This window comes from Haemorhous mexicanus, chromosome 3 (assembly GCF_027477595.1).
Source record: "Haemorhous mexicanus isolate bHaeMex1 chromosome 3, bHaeMex1.pri, whole genome shotgun sequence".
Lineage (NCBI taxonomy): Eukaryota > Metazoa > Chordata > Aves > Passeriformes > Fringillidae > Haemorhous > Haemorhous mexicanus.
The window spans coordinates 57,395,985-57,423,805 of NC_082343.1; the positions used below are offsets into that span (position 1 = coordinate 57,395,985).

The 27,821-nt window shown below is 40.6% G+C and overlaps 1 protein-coding gene across 1 annotated transcript in view; it reads left to right on the forward strand.

Moving 5' to 3' along the window:
* The window catches only part of CNKSR3 (CNKSR family member 3), a 54,926-nt gene extending 42,010 nt beyond the window's left edge, over positions 1–12,916 (forward strand). The window contains exons 7-13 of the mRNA XM_059841948.1: positions 895–954; positions 3,683–3,751; positions 4,422–4,568; positions 6,105–6,229; positions 8,677–8,885; positions 9,334–9,423; positions 10,840–12,916. Of these exons, the coding sequence (XP_059697931.1) occupies positions 895–954; positions 3,683–3,751; positions 4,422–4,568; positions 6,105–6,229; positions 8,677–8,885; positions 9,334–9,423; positions 10,840–11,138 (999 nt within the window). The 3' untranslated portion in view covers positions 11,139–12,916. The remainder of the gene's footprint in view (positions 1–894; positions 955–3,682; positions 3,752–4,421; positions 4,569–6,104; positions 6,230–8,676; positions 8,886–9,333; positions 9,424–10,839) is intronic.
* Positions 12,917–27,821: the final 14,905 nt, after the last annotated feature.

Genomic DNA, 27,821 nt, shown 5'->3' on the forward strand with positions numbered 1-27,821 from the left:
ACCCAACTGGATACTGACAGGAAAACAGGCAGAGAATTGGCTGGAGAGGAAGGGTCAAAAAGATCATCTAATTTTCCACCTATTTTTAAAGTAAGTGTGGTAACTTCAGGCAGCTAAGCTGCTTTCAGCTCCTGAGTAACATCCAGTTCTGTACTTCTCAGTGTGAGTGTTTCTAACAACAGATGTAGAAAGGAAAACTAGTTATGTATTTGTTCATAAATGATGAAATCAATGTGCTGGTCACCTCTTGTGGGAAATCTATGTAATTATTAGTTAATAGCCTGTTCATGATTTTCAATTTGGTGCTCTTATAGTCAACACCCACTTCATCAAGTTTGTCCTTGTGTTCACACTCAGCATTAGCATTCAGAGCCACAAATACTCAGCTGGAACTTTAGTGCTTATGTAAGCATTGTGGTTATGAGGCTGTCTGTGTGTTGACTTACCAAGAGAAGCTGTCAGAGAGCATGTCAGCAATACTTGTAGCCCACCAGTGTGAGTCTGCTCTGTTTGGAGAGAACTGGTGGCCACCTAGTAAAACCTGTAATTCTCTAAAGCAGGCTGGATAGTAAAGAAATAAAATTCTGTTCAAGGCCAAAGTCTGACAAAGCAGAAAAATCAGCAGTGTTTGGTATTAACAACCAGAGAGTGTTTCTAAGTCTTATTCCATACACTAGGTGTTTTAAGTCATTATACATATTATACTAAATTACACTAAAAGTGATCTGTGGAGAAGTTTAGAGTGTTGTAATATTAGACTACACACTTTTAGGGAGAATATACAAATTGTTAACTGGTTTTAACAATGTTTTGAGTCTGTTGCCAACAGTGTTTTAATCAGATGAGTTATGTGGTTTGTTTTGCCTTTAAACTTGTTTTCCATTTTTTCTTCAGGGAATGTACATCAAATCAACTTATGATGGATTGCATGTAATTACTGGAACTACAGAAAACGTAAGTGAAGCAAATGTAGATTATCTCAGACAGCAGCTTTGACTGAGTTAGTTTGACATATTACTTTGTTGTTTTAGGCATGACTTGCATAGCATTACTGCTTTAAGTACTGCGTGATCCATCGTTTGTTTTTCCACAGTTTGTAAATATTTTGTGCCTGCATGCTTCACTGTTAGTCTCATTAAGCCAGTTTCTGCAAGTACACAAATTAGTTCAAATGCATGGCATTAAAGTAATTGCTTTAATAAGTTACTGTATCTGCTGTTCTGAGCTCTTATGGTGTCTTGCTTAACAAATTCTTGGGTGTATCTGCTCTCCACTGGCAAAGGCAATCTCCCCTAATGGGAGCATTTAGGTGGTAGTGTGCTAAATTCAGTAATGAGTATTTAAATCAATGAGCTGTCCCATAACAAAATTACCTTGCAGAGTAAAATGACTATGAACAAGTAAGACTTTAAGAGTGGTCAGCTGGAAAGAAGTAGTTGGCAAGAGAGGCAACTAGTTTTTTACTGCAGGTGGTTCCTTGTTTTATTTGTACACTGAGTCCTTTGCAGCTGAGAGTTTATTGAAGGCTTCTGGGCAGCCCTTGAAGGAGTAGACCTCTAGCCAGCAGCTGAGACAGGCAGGTGATGCTGTGGTGTTTTCAAACAGGCTGCTACTGTCCAGGAGCAGTGACTGAAAGAAAAAAAGAGCAGAGAAACTTGGTTTTTGCAGCAATGCTTCTTCTTTTTTTTTTTTTTTTATTTGAATAGGAAAGAACCAGTGGTTCTAGTTGCTTCCCCTGCCAGGGACCAGGCAGGAGAGTGTGGAAATCTGTGCTTGCAGAGTGCAAATTGTAAACTTCTATAGCTTTGATGCTATTGTCCCGGCATAACTCTGTATAGGATCTGCCACAGAAACCATGTCCACTTCTGCAGCAATTTGAACATCTGATAAATGCAGAAGAATGTGTTGTTGGCTGCTGACAAGCTGCTTCTGCATGTAGGTCTTGGGTCTCTATTCCTTCTGTAGCTTTCAGTGTTGTCCTAAGTGTCTGCTTTTTGTTATCAACACTGGTTCTTCCTTTGTGGAATCTTCTTCTTGGGGGAAACTCCTTCCTTTGGAGCAACAGAACTTGACAAACAACTGAGAGATCTGCGAGCAACTGATGGCTCTATGGTGGTGTGGTATCATTTAGATGACCCAGGCTGGATCTTAGCTCAATTTTCTTGCTAGATTTGGAATGGTATTTTAGTAGCTATCCCCAGGAGCTGGTATATGGGAATGCAATGGAATTGCATCCGTGAATTGACGGTACTGAGCAATGGAAGAACTGGAAGTCCATTTGGTATGAGTCAGCCAAGAGGATCCCTGAGTTATGCCATCCTGCGTGAGACTTTGCACGTCGTTTTCGCCTACAGCTAAACTCTGCTCTTTCCTCTGCTCTCACGATGTGATCCCAGTGCTGTGACCTGTCACTTGCTGCAGGAGTTCTCTGTGCAAGGGTCCTCCACCCTCCCTCAGATGAGCTGTTGGTCACCCAAAGGACAGCTTGAAGGGAGCTTTGTTTTTCACAAACTTGACTCTGGCCCAGCATTTTTTCACAATCTTGGTTGACTCCTATATATGCAGCTTTCCACAGAGGCATTTCCTCTCAGAGGAAGCAAGAAGACAATGAAGAAATGGGGTTACTCATGATAGCTGAAGCCTCCCACAAATTCCCCATGTTTTCTTCCTTTGTTGCACTGTTTATTCTCACAGTTCTTTCTCATAACAAAGCTACATGAGGTCTAAAGGTGTGATGAGGTGGAGAAGGGAGTCCTTAATCCCAGTGCTTAGTTCTGGAGTCACTAGGAAGAGCTGGCCTGCTGCCTGGTGGTTACTCATGGGGTGGAGGGAATGGGAGGAGTTGCTCTCCTGTGACCAGGTGCAGGATGTAGCAAGGTAGCATGTCTGTGTGCTTTGGGTGATGTCAAGGCTGGTAGGAGTTGGTGTGTTTACAGCAGTGAGAGTGTTTTTAATAACCGCAGCAAAGGCTGGTGCATTGCACCAGCTGTTGATAAATCTAAATGTTGGCATACTTATCCATTTCTTGCTAATGGCTCCCCAGAGCTTAGGTTTCATTCCAAGAAAATTGTATTTTAAAGTGTATTATTATTAGATAGGTATTTGAAAAAATACCTGTCTGTGCAAGTATTTTTATCTGCTGACTTTGGTGATTCAGGCAGGCAGTTTCACATTAAAGTCAGAAGCTGTTATTTACATTGGAAAACAAAAAGGGTAAGTGCAAAGGATCTATCTTGTGGATTGGAGGGGTTTTGATCCTTTGTTCTGTACATTCAAAGTTTTGAAATATTTTTTAACATAAATACACATTTGTTTAAAAGTTCTTTAAGATGGTTGTTGTGTTAGGGCAGAAATCCTCCTCAGGATTTCCTTGCCTCTTCCATTACTGTCTAAAACTATAGTACGAACTGGAGGGAAAAGGAGAGTGGAGACTGTCCCATGACTTAAATACAATTTGATCTTTAACAGATGGAGGCTATGCCTTCTCTTTCTCTTTAGCTCCCCCCGCATAAAAATAAATAATTCAATTCATTAATTTTCATTTCTCAAGTCATCAGCAGAGTTGAAAATTATGTATAGTGAAGATCATTGCTGATGCAACCTTTGCCTTAGATTGGTGGGTGTTGTTATGGGAGGGAGGGCAACCTGATGCAGCACATGACTCTTGTTTTCCTCTTTGTAGTCCCCTGCTGATCGCTCCCAGAAGATTCACGCTGGTGATGAAGTGATCCAGGTTAATCGGCAAACTGTGGTGAGTAACTTCCCTTATGCTTGCTCTGTACACAGGGGGTCAGGAGGCAGTTCTGATGTTCGAGGCTTTTTAACATTTTATTTTCAAGATAAATTTTATTATTTCCAATATTTTGATAAATATACAGTCTTTCATGTTAAAATGCTTTATGCATAACATTAAAATAGTTCATGTTTCATTTAAGACCTGTTTAAAATGTCTTGTTACAATCCATTGATATGCAGAAAAAGAGCTTTAAAATGCACCCCAATAATTTGCAAGGGATTGTCCAATCATTTTAATGGTTGCATTTTTGCTTAGCACATTGGGCAATGCCTTTCAATGTGAGAAAGAAACATGAAAAAAGTAGTTCACTGTGAATCCCTGTGTTAGTCAATTTGAGCATATCCATGTGTCCTTCTAGGACTGGAACTCAGGTATAATGAGCACTGCTTGATATCTTTGTATTTAGTTTACAGCTTAAGTAGAGAACTTGGAAAGAAAATGAAGAACCTTGCAAAAAAAGAACCTTCCATTTTTTTTTAAATTCTTAAGATGGCTTTTTTGGATCCCTTTTCTCTTCTAGGTTCATGCCAAAACAAGCTGTCCAACTTGGGAGATTTAGGTTTTTCTTGTTCGTTTGTTTTCAGAAAAGAAATGCTGAATAAAAGATGTCTTTATTCTCTTCCAGGTTGGCTGGCAACTAAAAAATCTGGTGGCAAAGTTGCGAGAGAATCCTGCTGGAGTTAGGCTGCTGCTTAAGAAACGTCCTACCGGCTCTTTTCATTTCACTCCTGCTCCTCTGAAGAACCTGCGCTGGAAACCACCCTTGGTGCAGGTGAGAGCCTGACAGCTCCACTCTCATCTCAGGATGGGAATGCCTTGGTTGCAGCTAGAAAAAAGAAAAATCCCAGAAATGCCCCAAAGTACTCATGTTTGAGTATACGACAAGGCAGGTTAGGTGAAATGGCTGTCCTCCTATGGTTCCTGGGTAAAAAGGAAAATGTTCTTCTCTTTCTTTTTCTTTTTTTTTTTTTCCTTGCTACCAGATAATGCCCTCTTGGTACACAAAGGGACTAGGTGTGCTGAATATTTTAATCAGTCTGTGTGCCACTGGGAGAACTTATCTGAGGCCAAACTGCTGATATGTATGGAATTCATCAGCATGGAGCAATAAATAAATGCTTTCTCTGTTTATCACAGTAATATGTTTTTGCTGAAATAGCTTAAGACTATTCCATATATTTGTCCTCTTTTTAGTCTAGTGAAGGGGGAGAAAGAGTGTTTTTCTAAAAAAAATTATTTAAAACTACTTGTTTAAATAAGATTTGGTTGTTGGGCAATTCACAGATTGGGTACTGAGCAGACAGAGAAAGTTAGTCATTCTTAAAAAACCATCTTGAGGAATGGTGTGTTGTATTAGGAAACTTAGGGCTTAATGCTTGCAAGAGCAAACAACCTAACTGAATTTAAACTAATTATCTGAAATTAATAAAACCAGGGAGAGTTCCCCCTCCACTTCCTCCTCCTTTTGTGATACAGGTCTCCCTAGAGCCATGGGGATAATTTAAACCTGTGAAGTGCTGGTGGCTATCACAAGTCTCCATGAGGGCAGATTTCTCTCAAAACGGGTAGAAGATGTATACTTGACTACTTGTTCATCCTTCCTTTCACCAGTGCATGTGTCCTCTTTGTGGCATCGTGCCAGTGTGAAGAGCTGAGGTGGGCTGGCTTACAGGCTGTGCCCAGCAGTGTTTCCTTAGGGGAGGGAGTGATTGGAGAAGAAAGGTCTTCAAAACCTTTTCTCTCCTATAGGCAGACAGGATTCTAGACAGATGCTGAGAATATATAGAAGTGAGGTGCAAAGATGAGCAATGGCAAATCTATTTTTAGTTTGCTTCCCTGGCCCTTATATACACTGATCCAGTCTATGGTGAACTTTACTATATTCCTGTCTGTGCCGCAGGCATTGGAGTGTATGGAATAAAGGTAGCATATGCCAGTTTCACAAGGCTTGCTAATCATATCTGTATTAAACAAATTGCTTTCTTTTAACACATCTAAATATAGAAGAGGGGGTTTTGTCTCAGTTGCTTTTTTTGTCTGTGGAATTTACATGAAAAATAGAACTGGAAAGAGCAAAAGATTCTTGAGCAATGCATTACCCATGATAGGACTACTGTGGGAGGGCCTGTAAAGCTAGCCAAGACTGGGGGTGGAGGAAAATGTGGACTCTTAAGAATTTTTGAAGTCTCCATATATCACAGAGATAGTGGTTCACTGGGGGATGAAACTGGTGCTATTGATTATTAAGTTATCTTTTTGTGAATGATAATTGAATGTTCAGATGTTTGATAGCGGTTTAACATTTCAGACCAGTCCCTCACCAGCTTCAACTCAGCCACCAGAAAGCACCGTGGACACCTCACTGAAGAAGGAGAAGCCAGCCATTTTGGATCTGTACATACCCCCTCCACCAGCTGTTCCATATTCTCCTCGGTACGCAAACTAACCTGCTCCACTCAACAGAAACCGCCTTCACTGCTCTTGTTTCTGAGCTGGCCTGCTGTTAGAGCTCTGTGCAGATTAGCTTGAGGAAACTGCAAATCTCAAACTTTCTTCTAGCTGCCTAAATGAGTTGCATTGCTTGAATTTATGCTTAAATGTGTATACTACCAGGATCGTAACAGATTTTATTACTGGAAGATTGTGTGCCACAGAGAGCAGAGTTGTTCCCAGAACATGACACCAATGTCATCTCTGGTTTTGTTTTGACACTGTTTTGTTTTCTCTGTTTTGTTTCTGACACTGTTTAAATCCAGCTGCACACAGCAAGAAATAATTTTTATCCCTAACATTTTTCACTGTTCATTTTTTCTTTTTTAGCAAGTTGAGTAACTGTTGTGGGAGTTAGGATAGAAAAGAATGTCACATTAAATGACACCTATCACGTTAAATTTTTATATTTGCAAGTTGTTTAAAACAAATATGTTCCCACTGAAGGCGAGGGAGAGGCAATACATCAACTCTTATTTTTTTATCCTGTGGTGTAAGCTATAAAAATTCAGACCTGTATACCCAGTGGGAGGGAGAATGGTGTGTATGGTAAGGCTGACTCTTGTTCTTCTCAAGTCCATGTTGACTCATGCCAGATCCCTGCCAGCTGATCTGAGAATGTGATGGAAAAAAGCATTTCCAGGCAAGATGTGAAAAGCAGGCATGTTTCCTGGCCTTCTCTGACATTTTAGGTTACATGTAGGTAGCCCAGCACAGAAACTGACCTTTTGCTGCAGGCCTTGTGGGAGGGCACTTGCCTCTTGCCATGTAAGGGCTGATAGAGAGACAGAGGGGGTGTTACTGCAGTTTTTGGGGCTGGACTAGGGTGGGGGCTTGCTTAGGTAGGGTCTCTTTACTGAAGTTGGACCCACCTTACCTGCTCTTGCCTTGCTTTTATGGTTACACATGCTCACTTCTTATTAAAAAACCCTCAAATCTTTAAATCTTTGTCACAATAACATGCATATAGATTTAGCAGATGAATGCCTTAGTTGTTTCTTCAAATCATTAAATATCTCAAGCACATTGGTGAATTATGTCCATGTGCTCAATTTGTTTATCTTTCCTAAAGAGATACGAAATTATATCGAGCTTCAAATGCCTTTAGATCTGAATCCCTGTTGAAAAGGATGGAAATCACAATACAAGATGTAATACTTGTCCGGGATGATGGGTGGAAAGGGAAAGGCATCTTGACTTTGACTTTTAAAGAAAGCAAATGTGGGAAGCTATAGCAGGCAGGAAGAGCAGAAAGGACATTCTTTTGCCTTCTCTTTGGTCATTTATTTTGACCTCTGCATGTTTTGCTTTTCTTTTGAAGCTGTGGTGCATTTGTGTGATGGTTGCTTTCCTGCCCCCCGCCACAACATCCTGCTCTCTTCCCTTCCTGGCATGGATCTCTTCTGCTCCACACTGGGAGTCAGAGGGTAGTGTTTGGTTTCCCTCCCCATGGCACTGTCTCCACATGGTGGTGGTGTAGGAGAGCTCTCCACGTACATACATTTCTGGTGCAACACTTGAGTGCAATTTTTGATCTCTGCATCTCCATAAATAGCTCCTTCCTATTCACTGAGCTGTAATATTCTTGCTGGAGAGCTGGACAAGTGGGATGTGCTGTCCAGGGACTGCTATGAACACTGGGGTGTATGTATGCTTAGGCAGTGGTTTTGTGCCTGACTTGGCTAATGGTTGCTTCAAGCAATAAGATTGTAACTTGTAGGAAGGGGGAAAAAACCTCCAGGCAAATCTTAACTTGAAGAGTAGCTTCTCTTCCAAAAGTACTTGCAGAATTTAATCAAAATCATATATATGTATATATATATATATATATATATATATATATATACACACACATAGACACACTATGAATCTGTTGCTGAAACTCTCAAGGGGGGAGGGAGAAGGTGGTAAATATTCAGTGACAGGTATTGAACTCCTATAATGACTGAAAGGCAGAGACTCTCAGATGGAGGTAATAGCTGTTACCAGTACACATACTGAGATGGATAAATTTATGTAGCACTCCCGAGTCACAGCTATGTATTTGAGCAGGCAGCAAATCAGGGGCTTTGATGCCCTCAGGACAGAAAGGTCTCATTTTTCAAAATCTTTTGGATTTTGGAGGAATGGACCCTCTGAATTTCTCAGTGTGTTAAATTACTGGCTCATTAAGAGTGAATTATCATGAGGAGGGTAGCTTTCTTTTCTGCTTGTTAAATATAATGAAGTCTTCTATCACCTGACTTTCTTGGGGGTTTCTTCCAGCTTGTTTGCAGCACAATGCCAGTTGTCACGAGCATGACTTGCTGCTAGAAGCATCTTTCAGACCTACTCATGTCTGTAGCTTTACACTCTTTCAAGCCACTAACTGCAGTGACATGTCCTTTCAGAGATGAAAAGGGGAGCTTTGTGTATGGAGGAGGCAGCAAACGCAGCCAGCCACTGCCTGGGTCCAAGGGCGCCGAGTCTCCCAATTCTTTTCTGGATCAGGAGAGCCGGAGGCGGAGGTTCACTATTGCCGATTCAGATCAGCTGCCTGGGTATCCCATGGAAGTAAACGTCCTGCCAGCCAAGATGAGAGAAAAAACACAGTCCTATGGTGAGTTCATTCCTCTCTTGTTATCACTGTTGTGGTAAGGGCTTTGATCAGTCTGAAATGGTTTGTCTTAGAAAACTGCTTGTCAGACTTGATTGAATTAAGGCCATTTGTACAAATTGTGAATCTGAAATTCTATATCTGAAATAATTTCTCTTGAATGCTGTTATTTCTCTAATGAATGTCATTTAGCTGGGGTCTGCTGCTACAGAACACCATTTCCACATGTGATTTGGTTATAACATTATGTCCACTCCTGCTCTAAATGAACAAGAGTGTGGCTGTTTAATCTCAGCGCACTGATTTCTTATATGTCACCAGTGGAATTGTCTTCAGATATTTTTTTTTTCCTGCAGTTTGAACTCCTTATTGCTTCTCTCTCCTTTGTTTAACTGGGAAAAGCAAAAATTTAAAAATTGTAACTCCTCATAACCTTCTATGTTGTCTCTAGGAAAACCTCGTCCTTTGTCAATGCCTGCTGATGGAAGCTGGATAGGAGCTGCAGAACCCTTCTCTAGGCCACGAGGATCAGGGAGAAAAGGCAAGGTTTAGGTTTTATCCCTCATTCTCTTCCTCTCCAAAATTTCCTTGGGGTGAACTACATGAAAGTGTTTAAATTAGGAATGGAGGATTATGGTTTGCATATTGCTGAACTGATGCAAGGTGACCATTGTTGGGTTTGGCAGAAATGCCAGATAGTAACTGAAATTTCGGAGGCTATTCAGTGACAGGAACTCAAGTCTTCTGCCTCAGAGTTGTAGTGAGCATTAAAAGTTAGCTAGAATGACTAGGGCAGATCTGTACTTGTGATTTTATAAGCACAAGTTACCGTTTAACTCTTGCTCACAGCCCTTTCGCTTTCCTGCTGTGTTTAATGTTGATTGTGAAACTGCTTTTTTGCAAAGTCTTTCACAAAATGTAAAATGTAAGGTCTTTTAGGAGCTGCTTTCTATTGCTAGTGCTGTTAAAAAGGAACATATTCTGCAGGCATCACTGAATGAGAGGGAGACAGAAGCTCATAACATTTTATGTTCAGTTGGATGGCTTTTTTTACTTCCCACACTATCCTCTTCCCACCTTCTGCATCTGAAAGACTATTTGAATCCTGTTAGAGTGGGAAATAAGGATGACTAGTTTATTCTTGGAATCAGTTATGAAAGCCAATGTCTAATTCTAGGTAAAATCAAAGCTGGATTCTATTATTTTCATGTAAAAGTAGAAGTTGATAACAATAAGCATCAACCTGGAGGGATACTAACAGAGTGATCACCAGGTGGCAGGGCTGGTTTTTGTGTGTATCATTTTTTGTTTGGTTTTGCCTTTTTTTTATGCTTGAAACATACCTAAGTGCTGCAGGCTTGGATTTAAGCTGTATTGGATCAGAACCAAAGGCCTGCCTAATCCAGCAGGATTTCTTTAGCAGCAGCTGCCTTGGTCAGGTGTCTGGGGAAAAGTTAAAACAGAGAAAGCAACACAAATCACTGGTCAAAATCAGGGAGGGATCTTCACATGCAAAATTAATTTCTCTTGTCCAAAGTTATATTAGTAGCTTTTAAGTTACTCATGAATTATACTGAGAAGTTTATGGATTCAGCTCTGGTCTCTTCAGCATTTTGAGTAACACATTAGAAGAAGATTTGTTACATATCACTTATGATAATGGTTTGCATGAAGGTAGTCTGTATCATCATTTTTGGTGTGTGTGAATCTGGAATATAACAGTCAAGTGGTATCTCCTCTGTGTATGGATTTATTTCATTATTGTGTCACTTAAAAAACATTAAAGATGCAAAAAGCTGTGAATCTATTGATAGCTGCTTATGTCCAGGTGATTTATTAACAAAACCCCAGATCTAGGTATTTGAAGTGTAACAAGAATGCTTTTATAAAAATACAAAATGTTAATGGAGGGTTTTGAAGTCAGCAATAATTGGTTTTCCCCCTCCTGTTTGTACAGGTGAAGATGTCCTCTGCAGGTACTTCAGCAATGAAAGGATACCCCCAATCATTGAGGAAAGCCCCTGCACACAGCACCCGCTCTCCAGGCCAGTGTCGGACAAGCAGTTAGTGAGGGGAACGGATTATATTCGAGGCAGCAGGTGTTTTATGAATACAGACCTCCACAACAGTGCCACAATTCCTTTTCAAGAGGAAGGTGCTAAAAAGTCATCAGTTACATCATCCACAAAATCCTCCTCGGCAGAGCCCTCACTGCTGGTCAATTGGTTCACGAGACTGAAACTGTTGACTCACTGACTTGTCCCCAGCGCTGTTACCAAGTGCCTTTGCTCATCGGTCAGACCTCTCTACTCTGCAGCTTAACTGACACACAGTGACTAATGCAGTATTCTTCTCCTGGAGAATCTCACACTTGAGCCTTTTTGTTTGTCATTTTTGATGGATCAGAGGGTTTCATAGTGCAAGGAGCGACGAAGATCAAGTTCCTCTTCCTGGCCAAAAACCGAAGGCGTTTATTCCCATGGAAATGAGTAAAATTTCAGTGAGGTAGAGGCCACAAGTGACCTGGAAAATGCGTAATGACTCAGAGGAAAGCATTGCATTACTGTGAAATCCAGTGGCACTTTAGTTGTCTGAATGCTCAGAGGCTGGTGCAACTGGCAGGGTGTCAGAGTATGAAGAGCTCACAGAAGTTGTCACTCTCCTGACTGGGAAAATAAGCAGGGAAACAGCAGTTTCATGCAACTTGGTGAGGCTGTTTCAAGTACTGCATGAGATGAACCTTGTGAGGAAGAAGTAGTGGTGTTACCGTTCTTTCTCTGATATCCAGAGTTCCTATGAAGTCTTAGGAAGAGAGTTCTCTTATTCAGAGATTTTAGGAAGTTGGACTAATTAATTATAAATCAATCCAACCTTAAATATATATAATCTATTTTATTTGAAATCACAGTACAAATAAGGAGCACTGAACAACTGCAGTGCTCACCTGTAAAGGTATATGGATTGCTACAAGCCAAGGAGATGCATCTGTAGAGGTGGTGAAAGAATATATATTTTCTCCTTAATTGTTTAAGAATGACTTGCTGTTAACCAAAGTAACTTTTAAAGACAGTCCTGTTGGACTTGCGAGAACTTTTACAGCGGTTCAATTTTTGAATGATGTGTCGTTTTTATGAAAAATATACACTACAATTGTAAGACATCTTGCTATTTTCTAGATAGCTCTAATTTTTACCCCTTCAGAATTTTAAAGTAGCCTTGGGTATTTTGTGAGGAAAATAAAACTTGTTTAACAAAAGAGGAGGATATTAAAGAGGTATTGTTTAAGAAGGAATGTACATAAGATTGTTAGTATGCAAACAGTTGTGTTTAAAGTTATTTAAATGTTAAATATAGTTGTATATATTTTTACCTTTAAACAGATAGAGTTTGTACCTTCCTGTATTGAAATATTGGGCACAGCTTAGTCAAATGAAAAGAAAATAAGATTTTGTATTACCTTCTAATTATAAGACTAACTATTTTTGTAGATGATACATTGCCGACAGCCTCTACTCCTTTGCTCTTGCTGAAAAGAAGGATTTTTATTTAATGATTGGTGGGGAAGGAGGGGAGTTAAATGCTAGTTTGCACTCAGGACTGGGGCAGGAATCACATGTGATAACAGGATATTAAAAACACTCTGTGTCTATGAAGATGTCACCATTCTCCTGCAATGAGCTGATGAAGTTGTGCTACAGCCCCACAGAGAGACAGAGTGTTTCATTCACTTCTCAGTTAATTGTGTTTGATTTTGACTCACTAATGACTGGAAAGGCTGGTTTGGACCTTTCTGATCAAAGCAGACATGTCTGTCTTCTGCCACTCTCCTCCACTCCCCGAGATGGCAGTCTGTACTGACATGAACTGCTGCTGTGCAGCTGAACCCTGCAACAGTTTGGTCCTGCCTCCAAGAAAAGGGCTGAAACTGCCATGTTGTAGGCTCTGTGGTATATAGTCCTGCCTCAAAAAGGCTGAACTGTTCTAAAGGTGTTGTCCAAACGTGACTTTTAAAATGGAAGTTCTGTTCATCTTCAGTGTTGTGTTTCATTAAGAAATGAATGGGGGTCATCGTGCTTAACCTCTTGTTGTGTGTAGTGAATATAGAGGATGCTCTACAGTTTAGGGGTAAAAAAAAAGTCCCACAGATCTAGGAATAAATCACAGCTGATATCCTTCTGGCTTAAACTGTAAAAAATTCTGCAATTATGCAAAAACTTGGCTCATCTCTTGATGTTGAAGGTATGTGTATCTATCCAATCAAAAACTGTATCTAGGCTGACCTCCCTAATGAGTACCATGTACATTTCCAGATATCCTGCCATGGTACAGTACTCCACAATACTCTGAATACTCTGTCATGGTGGCAAAACAATGCAGTTCATTGGAAAAGATCATAAACCCCACAATATAGTGGGGATCATGCACTTTTGGAGTATTGAGCAGGCTTCTGTTGAAATCTGTAGAATACGTGAAAGCCAATACTTTTGGTTTCTCTCACATAACTATTGCAAAAAAATAAAAGTCCTATTTTGGATGGTAACGTGTGAGAGGAAATAGGACATAAAAATGAACACTAACGGCTTGTGGAGACAGAGTGCAGGGCAATTCTCCAAGCCATGTGTTTCCTCTAGTATTATGGACAATTAAATTAATCAGTGTTTAAATTCTGGATGACCAGCAGAGGTGAGCACAGTACTGAGAGCATTTTACTAATTTTGTGCTAATCAATGAGCCCATAACTTTCCCTTCCTCATAAGGAGGGCTTGTTTTACAAGCATCGTGCTCCATAGTCTTTGTGCTCATTGAACAGAAAGGAGAGAGAATAAAAATCCAAAACTTAACCAAACCAGGAAACAGATGGTAAAGACTAGCTTTAGAGTTGGAGAGGATAAAGAATTTTCTTCTTGCATAAATGTTTCTTTAGTCCAAATCTTGCATCCTGTTTTATTACATTGCCACCAGGCAGTCTTCACAAACTGCTCTATATCTGCAATCAGCTCCTGAACAGATCAAGATAAACCCCTCATCGGCTTTAACTTAGATCTTGATGAATTCAATTCAAACCCTTTTTTTGCAGGTTTTACTTCCCTAGGAGCTTTCCTGCATTCATCATTCAGTTTTTGGAATGTCTTACACATGATCCGAGCAGAAAGGCTTTCATGCTCATGCATTCTCAGAAATGCCTTTGCCAGCAGGATTGGTAGCTCAGAGGAGTGTGAATGTTGGCTTCTGCTTGAGTTTTCTGCACTAAAATATTCATCCCCCAATTTCCCCTGTACATCCTAATGCACCATCCCAAAGTGCGGACAATTGGAAAATGTTGTGTCCTTTGGAGTAACCTTTGTCCTGCTGTACAACTGTGGCTTCTTTCTTTGCTGTAGCCTGAGCTTTACTTTGCACATGCTGTGGCTATGGAGCACATGCTCTTTCTGGCTGTCACATAGGAATGCTTTTGTCTCCTTGCAGGCTGTAAGGTTTTTATAATGGACAAGAGCTCTTGAGGAAGCTACTGACTTAAGTCAGCATATTCTGTGATTCACTTAAAATGTAGAAAAAGCACTCCAAAAAAACTCAGTTTGGAGAATGAAAAAAGAAGGGATCAGGCTAAGCTAAATGTATGGGTCTGTGTTGTGTCAAATGCTGCTTCAGCTGAGAGGCAGTAACTCTACAAAGAAAGCACCCCACACAACTGCAGCATGCACATTTGTTTCTACCACTACATTTGTATGATGCTGGAATATGAAACAAGGGCAGTCTTTCAAAGCAGTTATATATAGTTCCACACACCACACTCGAGCTGTAAGATATATTGTCAAAAGTGGTAAAGAGCTGCTGTCAGTGTGTAATTTCATCAAATTCTGCTGCCTGTGCTTCTGCTGCATCAGTTTAAAATAGCAACCTCTCTTTATCCTCTTGCCTGCACAATGCAAGTCCCTAACCATCAGTTTTGTCTTCCTTTATGATAGCAACTGCTGGTAAGATTGTGTCATTCCCATGGGGCCTCGTGCAGTCGTACAAAAGCTTAGTTAGTTTGGGTTATTCTGGACTTTGTCCAAAAGTGGAAAGTCAAATTTAAAAACAATATTACTGCTCCAACATCACTCAGATTTATTTTTTTTTATACATATCAAATATGAAACAGGCAGGAGTTGTCTGTTGCACATACTTTGCCAGTGGAAGAAAAAATAAGGATTACAAACTCAGTGGAAGAAAAAACCCCAGACCTTTGGGTGCCCTCCAGTTCCTGCCAGTGGAAGAAATGTGTTTGTTTTAGCATGACATAGAATAGATGTAAACATTTCTTTTTAAACCTCCCTGTGTGGCCACCTCAGTTATTCAGGATGATGTAAGCCACTGACTTTCTCCCTTAAGTGGTTATGGAGTTATCCAATATATTTTTTTGGGAGAGGGTAAAGGTATCTTAGACAATTATGTGATTGATTAACAGAGTATGGAGATGGAGTAATTAAGCAGAAAATAAGTGCCAGAGAGTGCTGAGTTATAGGGGAAATCCTTGGGGTCAGTTTATGATTGTGGTTGCTGTTTGTTCTCTGGTGAAGGTGAATGTTCTCTATGCCAGACAGGAGCCAAGGAATCAGAGGACAAGAAGGCCAGTTTACTGTGCCATCTTCAGCTGAGAGGGGCAGTTGGGCTTGGGCTTTTTTTGTTGGTTGGTTCTGACACCCCACACTCTCTTTGGTAAATGTAGCCTTTTTTCAGTGTTAGTGAGCCAGAATAGGAACTGTTGAAATGTACCTGTGGAGCAAATCTGACAAGATTCTGATGGATTGCTGGGCTGTGCTGACTGATGGTGCTAAGCCCCCACGTGTTTAGATGTGCTCTGGGAGTGCCTTTGCTGGTGAGGAGCCTCAGACCCTTTTGACCTTTACTTAGAGGCTTTTTTTGTTTGGGCAATATTTACTGAGAGGCATACAATATGCCACAGTCTAAACTGATATTCATTGCTTTGGCCATGTTTTGGGGTTTTTTCCCAAGTAACTGCATGCTTCTCAGTGCTACTTCATAATGTGTTTTCCTCTTTCATCCCCCATTAGCTGTTTTCAGTACCAATGTTCCTAATGAAATCCTCCCATATTTCCAGTGAAAATGTTCATAATGCCAAGTAGTCACAAATGAGCCATAAAATTTTAATCTGTAAACTGTAAAAGAGCCCCAACCAAACAAAACTCCATTAGCAAAACACAAGTAAAAAACCCTCATTTTCTGCCTTGTGAATAACAACTTCATGAATAATAATGAAACTAAGGATTTTCATCCAGATAAAAGATCAGCCGAACTTTAGTGGCTGCATCTTCAGTGATTTTTTTGATTTTATTACATGATAGTGGAAAGTGAGGGCTGTAGTTCAGGTATTGTAGATTCTTGTAGTGCAACTGAGGTGTTTAAATGTGTCTCCACAGAATGTGACCAAAGGCTTTCTTGGGTGAAGCACAGTTTTAGCTGAAACTCTCCCACTTCACTGAATGTCCCATTGAACATGCAGAAGTCTTAATATTGTCTGGCATATTTCTTGACCACTGGTTTCTGTGGGGAGTTGGTATAAGTTCCTATAAGTTACTAGGATGAGAGCAAAATAAATTATGTCCTAAATTAATTATTTCCCTTTTCCTATGTCTTTCTCTTTGACTTTTTCCTCCCTACATGAAGGCTAAGGGACTTTCCAAGAATTTATTTCACAAACAAACAGCTATAAAGTCTTTAATATTTATAGCATAATCAGTTTGTTTTGATCAGAGCCTTCCAGCAAAAATAGTGCTGCCCACAAGACAACATTTCCAAGTTCTTGATTCCTCTCTGCTTAGTAAGCTGTTGGCTTAGACTCCACTTTGAAGTTACTCAGACCACCCCAAGCAGTCCTTGGTCCTTTAGGTCCAGACACATCAGCGTCTTATCACTGGATAGGAAGAAAGGTCTGTTTTTTTCTCCTCTTTCTAAGTTTTGTAACATTGGATTCATAGGCTGCCTTGGAGAGATAGGTGTGGACCTCCTGCCCTTCCCTGCCTGCCCTCTCCTGCTGTCTGTGCAGTGGCTGTGTGGGGTGGAGAGACAAGAAGGTGAGGGGAAACTCATCAGCTAAAGCAGCAGCCCCTCTCTTCCCTCCCTCATGCTCAGGATATGAGTGACAGGCCTCCAAATAAAAGGCTAATGAGACAAGGTACATGATTTACAAAGTTGGTTTTCCTGTGGAAGTGTGGGAACATTGAGGAGTGACATGATGTGTCTCAGAGTGTTAGCACAGAGGTAATATGAGGGAGCCATTATCTAAGAACCAAAAAGGTTTGGCAGCATATGAGCTCCCTGTATGGCACAGGCATGTTTCACCTAGGGCTGCACAGAGAGGCCTTCACTAAAGCAAAGGGGACAAGTGAGCTGGGGCTCTCTGGAGGGGCAGTCAGGCAGATACCCCGGGGTGCTCACACCTGGGTGAGTCTGGTCACAAGAAATGCATGTGACCTGTACTGACCGTGGCTGGCTGCTGTGCTGGGAGTGGATGTGGTCTGTGTGGGAAATTAGGCTTTTAGAAGGATGTGGAAGAGGCTCAGGTTTCAGCATCATGACTCATTTTCCCAGTGGTTGCCCAAAGCGAGGGGGAGGTGTGATGGGAAGCTGTGATGAGAAGTACTCCTGCTATCTTTCTCCCTATCAAGAAATGCCAAGGAGTGAAAACAAACATCACCAGAAGTCTGAAGTTCAAAAAACCTGAATCACAACACGGGTACCAAAGCGCATGGCTTCTCCCACAGGTGACTCTTGCAAATGTGGAGTTTTCATCTAGTTTGCAATGAAGCATTTGGTGTGTTTTCAAAATGCAGAAGATTTTGGACACCGTCTGGTCTCACACAGTATTTGCTGTTCATGTAGCTAGCCGTGGAAAGGGACATCTTGGCTAGTGAGGCTGGCTCTGGCAGTGTTGTCTCAGGGCAGGAGCTGTGAGAATTGCATCACCCTGACTAGTTTGATGCAAGCTTTTGGGGTTTGATGTGCATAACATGCCTACATTTTAAAATGAAGTGAACGTCAGTTATAAAATTACAAAAACATACAAAAGCCGTTAGTGGGAGAAGAGATGCTGCCAAAACGCTGTCCTCTGATTGCTCTCCAGTACTCTTGCACAGTTTGCACCCCCAAGACAAAATTCCAGGTGCTGCCCTAGTGGAAGGTGGCACACTACATGACCCCAAAAGCTCGTTTCCATTGTTGAAAGCACAGGCCAAGCAACATTTCTGTTGTTTTTCTCTAGGTCTTCTGTGATTTCCAGTGATGACTAGTCTGTTCAGTCTGTTGCTACCTCCTCCCTTTGCTCAAGGTGCCCTTGCTGAGCACCTCAGGCAGTTTTGGCATTGTCACACTTGGGTGCCTGGAGAAGGCAGTGCTGTGTTCAACATGCTTGTGCTGCTTCTGTACTTCAGCATAAATAAGAAATTCTCCCACTAAGTAAACAGAGTTTGACAGGCAAGAGGTTTTGTCCTCAGCACTAGGTCTGAGTACTAGGTTCCTTCTACTTTTTGTGTCAAATCTGATTGGTTGATTAGAGCTGTTTCTGATTTATGATTGAAAGGGTGAAAGAAAATAGGATCTTGTTGATGAAGGAGATTCAAATGAACATTTGAACAAATGAATAAAGGCCAAAGAAACTAGAGAAGTAAGACCAGGCACTAATTCTTTATTTGAGCAGTGCTAAACAAAAAATACACGAAGTAAATGTGTATGTGTTTTGCATTTTTGTGGGGTTTCATATCTCAGCCTACTGTCTGGAAACTTTTAATATTATTCTCCTGCAAGTTTCTTGACCATGAAAGGTAACTGTGGGATGCTTGTGATCAAGCTGCTGCTGTATTATTGTGCTGTTGTATTTTGGGAGAGCAGACTGCCTGCTACACCTGGGTTTTCTGTTCCTTCCCAGCCCTCCCACTCTAAACCAATGCACATCACATCAGGTGGCTTTCAAAATTATAAGCTCGTCATTAGATCCTCTTTTCACTGTCCTATTCAGTTCAACTTTTGAGAACAATAGGAAATGTATTTTTAAAGGCTGAAGAAGCGCAATACCAGAAGCACAGGTAGATGTAATTTTTGATTGGTTTGAGAACTGGAGCCATTGTAAGGTAACAGATATGCTACTGTATTTAAGATGAAAAGTTTTTCTTCCAGCAGAAATTGTGTTATGTTCTTGGACTATTAAATACACTCTTGATTCAGAAATGCACAAAGCACCATTTGTGCCACTTAAAGTTCACATGGAAAAGCTGAATCATCCAAGCCATCTGAATGATGCACACTATTTGGTAGTTTCTTCATCAGGCAGCTGGTGATCTCTCTTCCTGTATTCAGGCATTGGGTGGGGGAGGAAAAAAGGAAGACAGGAAGGAGTCTCCAGGGTGGGGGGAAAAGCTATTGCTTCATGTGTGCAAACTTTATGGTTTTCCTGAGATCTCTCTAAATTTTTGGTAAGTTACAACTATATTAAGAGGATTGAAGAGGCAATATATATTGCAATTAGGTTATAAAGTGGTTTAATTTTAAAGTAGTAATGTTTTATGAACATTTTAGGCATGATTTGTTTATTTTAAGTTATATTTCAAGCAGTTCTTCATGGGGAAGACATGGGATATGTGCTAGGGCTAGGGGGTCCTTCAGACTTGGTAGCTTCTGTGTCTCCTGCTCCCCTCTTGAAATAAGGAGGTGAACTGTGAGATTTGTTGCCTCAGACACCAGCCAAGAAATAGTAACTCAATTTCTCCTATGCTGCTCATGTTGTAAACTTAACACCCAATTTACATGCTTTCCTACTGGAGCTCAGTGGTTATGAAGTGCTGTTTAGTGCCAAAAAAACTCCCAGGTCAGGAGTGGGACAGACATGTGACAGGGTTGGGGGAAACAGTAGGTTTGCAGAAAACCCCACATGTACTCCCTGCAGCTACATCCTTAGTTTTCTAATTTAGGATGTATCTATTTTTTTTTTTTGGGTATTTTCTTTATATTGATATTGGTGAAGAAGGTTTTTTCTTCTTTTTTAATGCTCTAGCTCTTTATTACAGTCTGTCTTACCTAGATGGTAAGATTTTTTTTTAATCAGGTCTTATCTTCTAGCTTTAACTTCCTGAGTGTAATAGGTTGGGGATTTAATTGCTCTGTATTGTATTTATTAGTACAGTTGAAAGGGTCTAAAGAGCAGCAGAATAGAAAAAGCAGTGCAGAAAGGCTTTGCACAGATCTTGTTTGTCTGACTTTTCTTAGGGTTTTCTTTTTTCCAAAAGCTGAAGAGGGACACAACCAGCAGGCATTCAAATCTTTTTTTGAGTCTGAACCAAACTGTGACTCTGTCAGTGTGAGTAATGAACTGCCTGGGAATTGATGGCAAATCACTTGTATTTCTAACCAACACAGAGCAGGAAAAAAGGGCTGGGGCTCTGATTCTCAGCAGATTCTTCAAGAGAGCCTCTCATTAACTGTGCAAGGGGGCCACTTCCATTCCTTTGGTGACTGTCGTTCTAGGGCTGGCAGTGCCTGCAATAACCTGAAGTACTTACCACAGCAGGTAGTTTCAGCAAGGGGGCAACAGCCCCTCTTGCTTAGAAAACATTGGCCTTTGAGAAAATATCAAATCAAACTATGTTGCATAGTCTTAAGAAAAGATGAATGCATTGGTGTCATAAGAACAAACATTAAAGATTTATGTAAGAAATTTATAGGACAAGAGACACTAAGGTTAAATTACAGCAGAGAGCTTGAATTTGATTGAAAAACCTGATGTCAAGGAGAGTTAAGCACTGGTTTAAGATGCTGAAGGGAACTGTGGAGCCTCCATTATTTGAAGTCTTAAAGAACGGGTTAGGTGGCCTCTGAGAGAAATAGCCTGAGTATAATAGATCCTGCTGGGAGGGACAGACTTAATGATCTCTTGATATCTCTACAACCTTGTGAATCTGCAGAGATGTGAGTAGGCTGTGTGTGATTGCATCCTGCTAGAGTTCATCAAGTGCTTTCAGGCCCTTCTGGATAAAAGCCACACTTCACCATAACCCTGGTGAAATTTAGAGGTTTAAAGGACCCTGAAGCAATCAAATGAATGCATGAGAAGATGCAGTTCAGGGCCACCACACAGGAAAGAAGGACAGAGAGCAGTAGCATTCAGATTCAGTAATTTTGCACTTTTGTACTCATCTAGAATAAAAGCATAATTGAAAATTACCAGTGTTGTTCCTTCAGTTGAGGCTCTTGCAGAATGTTACAAAACCACCACTTTCTGTTTTGAAGAACTGTGGGGGTTTTCCTCTTAATAGAAGGAAGTAATGGTGCTACACTTCTGACAAGGGAAAGCATATTGATAGCTCTAAAATATAGTTTGGCCTTTTAAAATCAAGACAACAGACCTACAAAACCTGCTCTTTTATACTGCTTCCTGATAGAGTTGAGAGACACATTCCCACATCCCTGCCATTTCAAATGTAATTTTTAGTTTTTAAAAAGGAAAAAAAAACTTGCAGACAGGTAGGGCAGCTCAGTGCTTATGGAAGTAGCTTGTTTCTGTATATAAGTTCCTTGTTAGAACAAGCTGTGAAGGAAAAAAACGTACCCACCTTCATTTTCTTTCAACCAGTGGGTGGCCCAGGGGGATGGACTTTATGGGGAGACACACGTGCGTCATGGTACCAAGAAATTAATTTCTCATGCAGTGCAAATCATCAGTGGCCAAAGTCTCCAGAAAGCAGTACCAGATGTCCTGAATATTTTGACATTCAAGTCTGCAGAAAGCTCCAAAGAGGAGGAAGTGAAAGAATGGTGGCAAGTCTCTTGCAAGCAATTTTAGGGATGTGGGACTTCATTTGCACATGAGTATGACAGCTCTTTTAAGCAAAAAGCATGGTGGGAAGTGGGATAGACTTTTTTCTTTACTACCACTCAAAGGACTGAGCCATCTGCTTTTCCGTGTCATCAAGGAACACTGTCTGGTCTGCTGCCTTTATCTCTTCTGTGGAATATTTACTCTTTCCATAAGTAACACATGTGCTTCTGCAGACCTGCCAGTATTGCCCTCACTATGATTCAGAGTGCACGTAAAGCCAGTAGTTATTTTAGGAAGCAATAGCTGAGTCTCTGCATCAGATTTCAAGATACATTTTTGGGCAAGTTCTCAGATAATCCATTTATATGCAGTTGAAGCGCTTTGAAGATATAAAGTGCCATGTTACAGATAAGTACTGATTAGTCATGCAAATAAACGGAGATATTTTAATTAGGGCAATTTCAACATGACTTGTGCTGTGGAAAAGAGCCTATGTAAACATATTAAATAGGTAATTTATTAGTGGGAGCAACCTGTGATTAAGGGAGTTGTGTTTTAATTTTTGGGGGGGAATAATATGCTTTGCAAAGTAACAATGCGAGAGAGTAGCAGCCTGATAAGCTAAAAAACAATAACAAATAGCCTCTGTTTTTCAAAGTATTCATAAAATTATAAATGATATATTTTTGTCTCTTCATGTCTGCTTGAGCCACAGTACAACTCCAAGTAAACTGGGCATGCTGAAGTAGGTACTGCCTGAAATGTGGCAGTCTTGCCAGCTGGTCAGTCTGAGACCACTTATGTACCCTGTGGTGCTATAATAGCTTTGTTCTGGGATTTGCCATCACTTTTCTGCCAGGACCCTTTCTTGCAGTAAGTTTTTTTTGTGCTTGTGTGATCTGTCAGCATCCTGACTGGGAGAGACAGCAAGTGAGTGGGGTGTTTGCCACGAGGCCTTCTGGTGTTACGTAGGAGGTGTGGTGAAGTGCTGCTGGGTCATTCTATATCTACTTCAGAGTCACTTTTGTATGTGTGTGCAATCATATGTAAGGTGAATAGAAGTGGAGGCCAGGATCAAGGTCCTGTTTTGCTATACTTGCTCAGGAAGGCTTCTGAGAGTTAGAGCCAGACCTTTCATGTTCTTGGATATGGTTGCACACTGCACTGTTGCTTTCCTTGGAATCGGGATGGGTGCCTCTGTGATGAGGGATGGAGCAGAACATCAGACTACTGTTATTGATATGTGTGTGTTTATCACCTTTGACAATATATCTGGGCAATGTAAGTGATGAATATTTGATGAACTACAGGAATACATCCATGAAATGATTCCTTGCCCCTTTGTTTTTAGTGCCAGGACTTGTTTATAGTGGAGTGTGCCAAAGTTAACCTCCAATTAAAACTCAGGAGAGGAAACAGTTTACCCCATGGTAAACACCACGTAGTAGCTCAATTTACTCTCTGTCAGTTAGTCACAACACCCACAGTCTTTTTAATTTATGACTAAAATGCAAAGGTGTAATGTAAGTGGATTTTCCAGTCTGGTTTCCTAGTTTCAGTGGAATTTGCCTGAGCTTTATATAGGTATAAAAGGATTTACATGTGTGTATGCCTGTGGGTGAATGTATATACTCATGCACTGAATTCTGTTTAAACTACTCAACCATAATTTGAGATGGAATGGCATGACTTGCCAGCTCTTTCAGATTCAGTCTTTTACCTTTGCTCAAAACCTTCCAAAGAGCTTAGACTTACAAACTATAGTCAAGGAAAATGGGTCTGCTATTGCCATATTTCCCTGTTCACACAGCCCCCTTACCTAGAAAGATGATAAAAGCAGTCTCAGGAGAAAGTTTACTGAAACAGCTTTTGTGTAACTTTTCACTTTATGCCTATATGAGGTATATTTGTCTTTTTATTTTCTTTTCTTTCAACTGAGAATATAGAAGAATAAATTTTCACAATCATTGAGGTTGCAATCCCTACTCAGTAGGTATTTGAAGTATTCACAAAGGTTCAGTGCAAAACCTATTTTTAATCATTGCTATTCTCCTTCTAGTGCCAGAGTTAGGCTTCAAGTGCAGCTGTGTGTATCTCTGCCTTTATAAAAAGAAGTCAAATTTCATTTAGAGTTGTGCTTTGAAAAAAAACCCAAACAACTGCTGTGACTTCATGACCTTTCTAAAATGTGTTCTCTGCCTTTTAAATAGGGACTTTCACTTGAAGGAATTTACAACAGATTTTCCTCTGAGTCCTTCACACTTAGATCTTGGCTTCATTCCAGAGTGTAGAAACTAGGTTTGTAATTGCCTTATTTACAAGGTAGGGTTTGCCCTTCTCCTTGTTTGCTTAACTTGTTGGATTGTAGACTATTAGGCGTCATTTAACCTTCTAAAATTTTTTTATTTCTATTTATTTTCTGATAAATAACTATTTATTCTCCTGAAAAACCATCATCAGAATGAACAGAAAAAGTAGATTATTCTGAATTTAATTTGTAATGTAAGAGACTGGGTTTAGCAGAATGGAAGAAACTAGATAAAGTGTTTCTCAATTTGTTTAGAAGTTAATTTGACTTAAAATTGCTATTGTACTTTTTTCCCCCCAAAATTATTGATTTAGATAAAATTTGGGTAAAACAGTGGTCTGAAGTTCCATTCCAGGCTTTAAACAAAGCTCAAGCACAGTAAATGTTTTGAGGAACAAAACCATAATTCCCCATGGCTTTTGGCTTGAAATTGTTCATTAATTATTTATTTTTTCCATCAGTCTCTGCCTCTTGCATACCTGACTGGCTCTAGAACTAGCTTCTGGTACACAGAACCAGCACAGGGACACTTGTTGGGAACACTTGTGCTTTCAGGACACGCTTGAGCCTTTCTCTCTCAAACATGCCATCATATGCCCTTTGGCTTCCTCGCTATCCAAAACAGCTCCTTGTCTTTTTGACTTTTGTTTACTCTTCCCAATGATCCTATCAGTAGGTCCAGCATTCTCTTTAGGAAGAGAAAGTTAATGGGTGAGACTTAATGTAGTCCAGAGAGTGTTTGGGGACCAACTGGCTTTAAGAAAGATCCAGAGTGAGGTGTTTATCTTCCTATTGTCTGTCTTCCCCACTGGACTCTTCCCACTGCAGGAAAGGGTGGCAGTAGCTCCAGGTCCTGCTAACAGGGGTGGAGGAGGAGGAAGAATGATGCCTCTTCCTTTCCAGGGTAAGGCTGTACCATGGATCCATGCAGAAGGCTAGCCCTCATCTGGAATTTCTGGACTATGTTTTGCTGCTGTATTATTTAACCTTTTTTTTCAGATATTATTGTGTGAGCAGCTGGCACTTGCTGTCTGACTGGTGGTGCCATTAGGCTTTTATCTGTGTGACTCTGCTGTAGAAGAGCACCACAGGAACCACTCAGCTGGTTGGGCTGCTGAGGGCTTGTCAGTGGTGACTAACCCTGGTTGGATTTTCTAGTCCTCTCAGCCCTCTCTTTCTTCTTATCTCAAAGAGATTGTGAAAATATTCTGAATTGTAAAAATGTACTTGTCTGTAACAGTGCAGCAAGCAGATTATGTATCACAGCCTGCTGTACAAGTCCTTTGGAAATTGTTTGCTCACATGGTTTCCTATGTGGATTTTTTTTTTGTGGCATTTGACTGCTTGGCTGAGCCATGTGGGTCTCTGCTCCCAGACAAACTTTCTGCAGTGGGAGAAAGACGTTTTATTGTTCTCTGTGGATGAATGCTGGTATTCAGAAAAATGCAGCCTGTCTAGTCATGCACATAAATAAAAATCCATTCAGGATAATGATGACAAAAAGGGGACATTCATATGTCAGATAGATCATATTCTGTAAATACAGACAATAACGAGGCTTGTAGAATCTACTTAACTTAGGTCTTGGTCCTGCAGGCAGTTATCAGCCTGTGAATACATTTATGTGGCACCGTTGACTTTTAGGACTGCTCGAGTTTATGAGATTAGTCCAAAGGCTGCAGAACACACGCAGTCATTTCGTTAAACTCGCTTAGTTTTATGTGTTACCGTCTTCAGGCTGTGGTCATTCCTGTTTTGTATTTCCTCACTGGGGGAAGGCCACCCCCAGAGGTGCCTGTAGCTTTAACTGGGGGCTGACAAGTTGTGAGAGCAGGTCCCAGGGCTGCTGCAGCCTGCCTGCCTTCCCTCCCTGCTTCTCAGCCTTAAGAAAAGGAAGGTCATGGTGGAGAAAGTAATGTTTAACTCTCATACTGTAAAGTCCTAGAAGAGTGAATATTTTCAGAAGTGTGGGCCAATCAAGAACTAGCCCCGGCTCTTTGTGTTTCCTATTTGGGGCCAATAGGGTGACTGACTTTTTATACTGCATTAAAAGGACTTTGGAGCTAAATCACTCTTTAAAACCATTAAAAACAAGACAGAATTTATTAGATTTACTTTTTTTTTTTTAAGATATTTTAAGCACAGATATGTTCAATATGGGGACAATGAGCACTGATATTTGTAACTATAATTTTTCATACCTTGAACGCTTATGAGGTGTGGTCTCTCAGCAGACATTGAGCTGATGCTCATTCCCACACCATCACTGTTGTTGAATCGACTGAAATGTGAATGTCCAGATATCTCCTTAGGGGATAGTCTCATGCTTTATCATGGACACGCGTGTTATCAGAATTCAGGTTTGATTGATTTCATGCCAGTGAAAAATAGTGCATAGCTGAGTGGTAATGGAAACCTGGATACAATGAGTAGCAAGAGAAGAACTTAAAGGGAAAGAATGAGAACAGGAAGCCTAATCTTCAGCTTTTCTATATATAGAAAACACCTCAAGGGTAAGCACATACTGTGTTGTATAAATACATTTAAAATGTGTTTTGTAGGCACATATTTTCGATGTGTTGTCATGATCAGAAACACATGTAGATTCTGAAAAGTTATGTGAAGCATGCAGAACCCTTGCTCATGCACGTAAGTAGAAGCTATGCCCAGTGTATATGTGTGTAAACATTCAGCTGGAGGAACAGCCACATAAGAACTACTTCAGAACCATCCCTAAGTCAGGAAGCCACAAATTATAGGTCTGAAATTTACCACACTGGCATGTCTACATAAATAAAACCGACTGGAAAGATAGGAGAGAAGAAAAACACATTTACAAATAGTATTAGGTTAGAGAAGGGGAAAAATGCTAAACCCTTTTCTTGGCTCCAGTCAGAAAGCTGGAAGATTATTACAGGCAGGAGCTTGCAGACTTCAGCTAAACAACTTCCTGGTGCTGAGTATGAGTCTTGATTTTTATTTATGTATATGCATACAGTCAGGGCTTTACATATAATCATTACTTTGAGAGAGGCCAAGAGGGGGCATGGTTGGATTTGTTTTTTCACTTTCCAGGTACTTTGTCATCATCTTACTCCCTCTTTATCTCTGCCAAGTCTTTGGGATGGCATGATGTCACTTTCTTTATCTACCTAGTATCTACCATGATGAGCTCTTGATCCTGACCAAGGGTGTTGGCTGTTTCATGAATGCTGAATTGAGAAGCAACCATAGCAAAGCTGAATTTCTATTGCAGACAGCAACACCTCAGCTAGAGTAAATACAACTGATACTTGTCAAACCACTGAGACAACTGCTAGTTGTCACAAAGCCTTATATAGGTCTCATTACATCAGTGCTCTTCCAGTCCTCCCAGCCTGTGCCAGAACAAACTCCCAGAGCTTCTCTCCCCACCCGGTTGTCACACTTGCAACTTTGATTCTGCTGCAGCTGGACTGATGGAAAAGTAGCTTGGAAAAAGTAGCTGCTCTGAATGATCAGTCACTTCTCAGGCCCAGATGTTCCTGGAACTGAAGTAAGCTCGGCAGGTAAAACACAATTCTTGGAACTGAAGAGTGAGAAAAGGGGGTGTCAGTAGATCTGAAGAAAGAAAGCAAAGTCAGCTTTTGTGTTTGTCTGGAGTTGTCTTTTCTTTCTGTCTCTCTGAAGAGACTTGCTGAGCAGAAATGCAATTGACTCTGATGTGGAGCACCCCCACATGGTAGAGAAAGTCTGGTGCTCACTTCATCTCCTGCTCATATCTGGGAGGTCTGTAGCACAACTGGGGAGAAGGTAGCAAGAATCACTGCGCTTCCTACTGCAC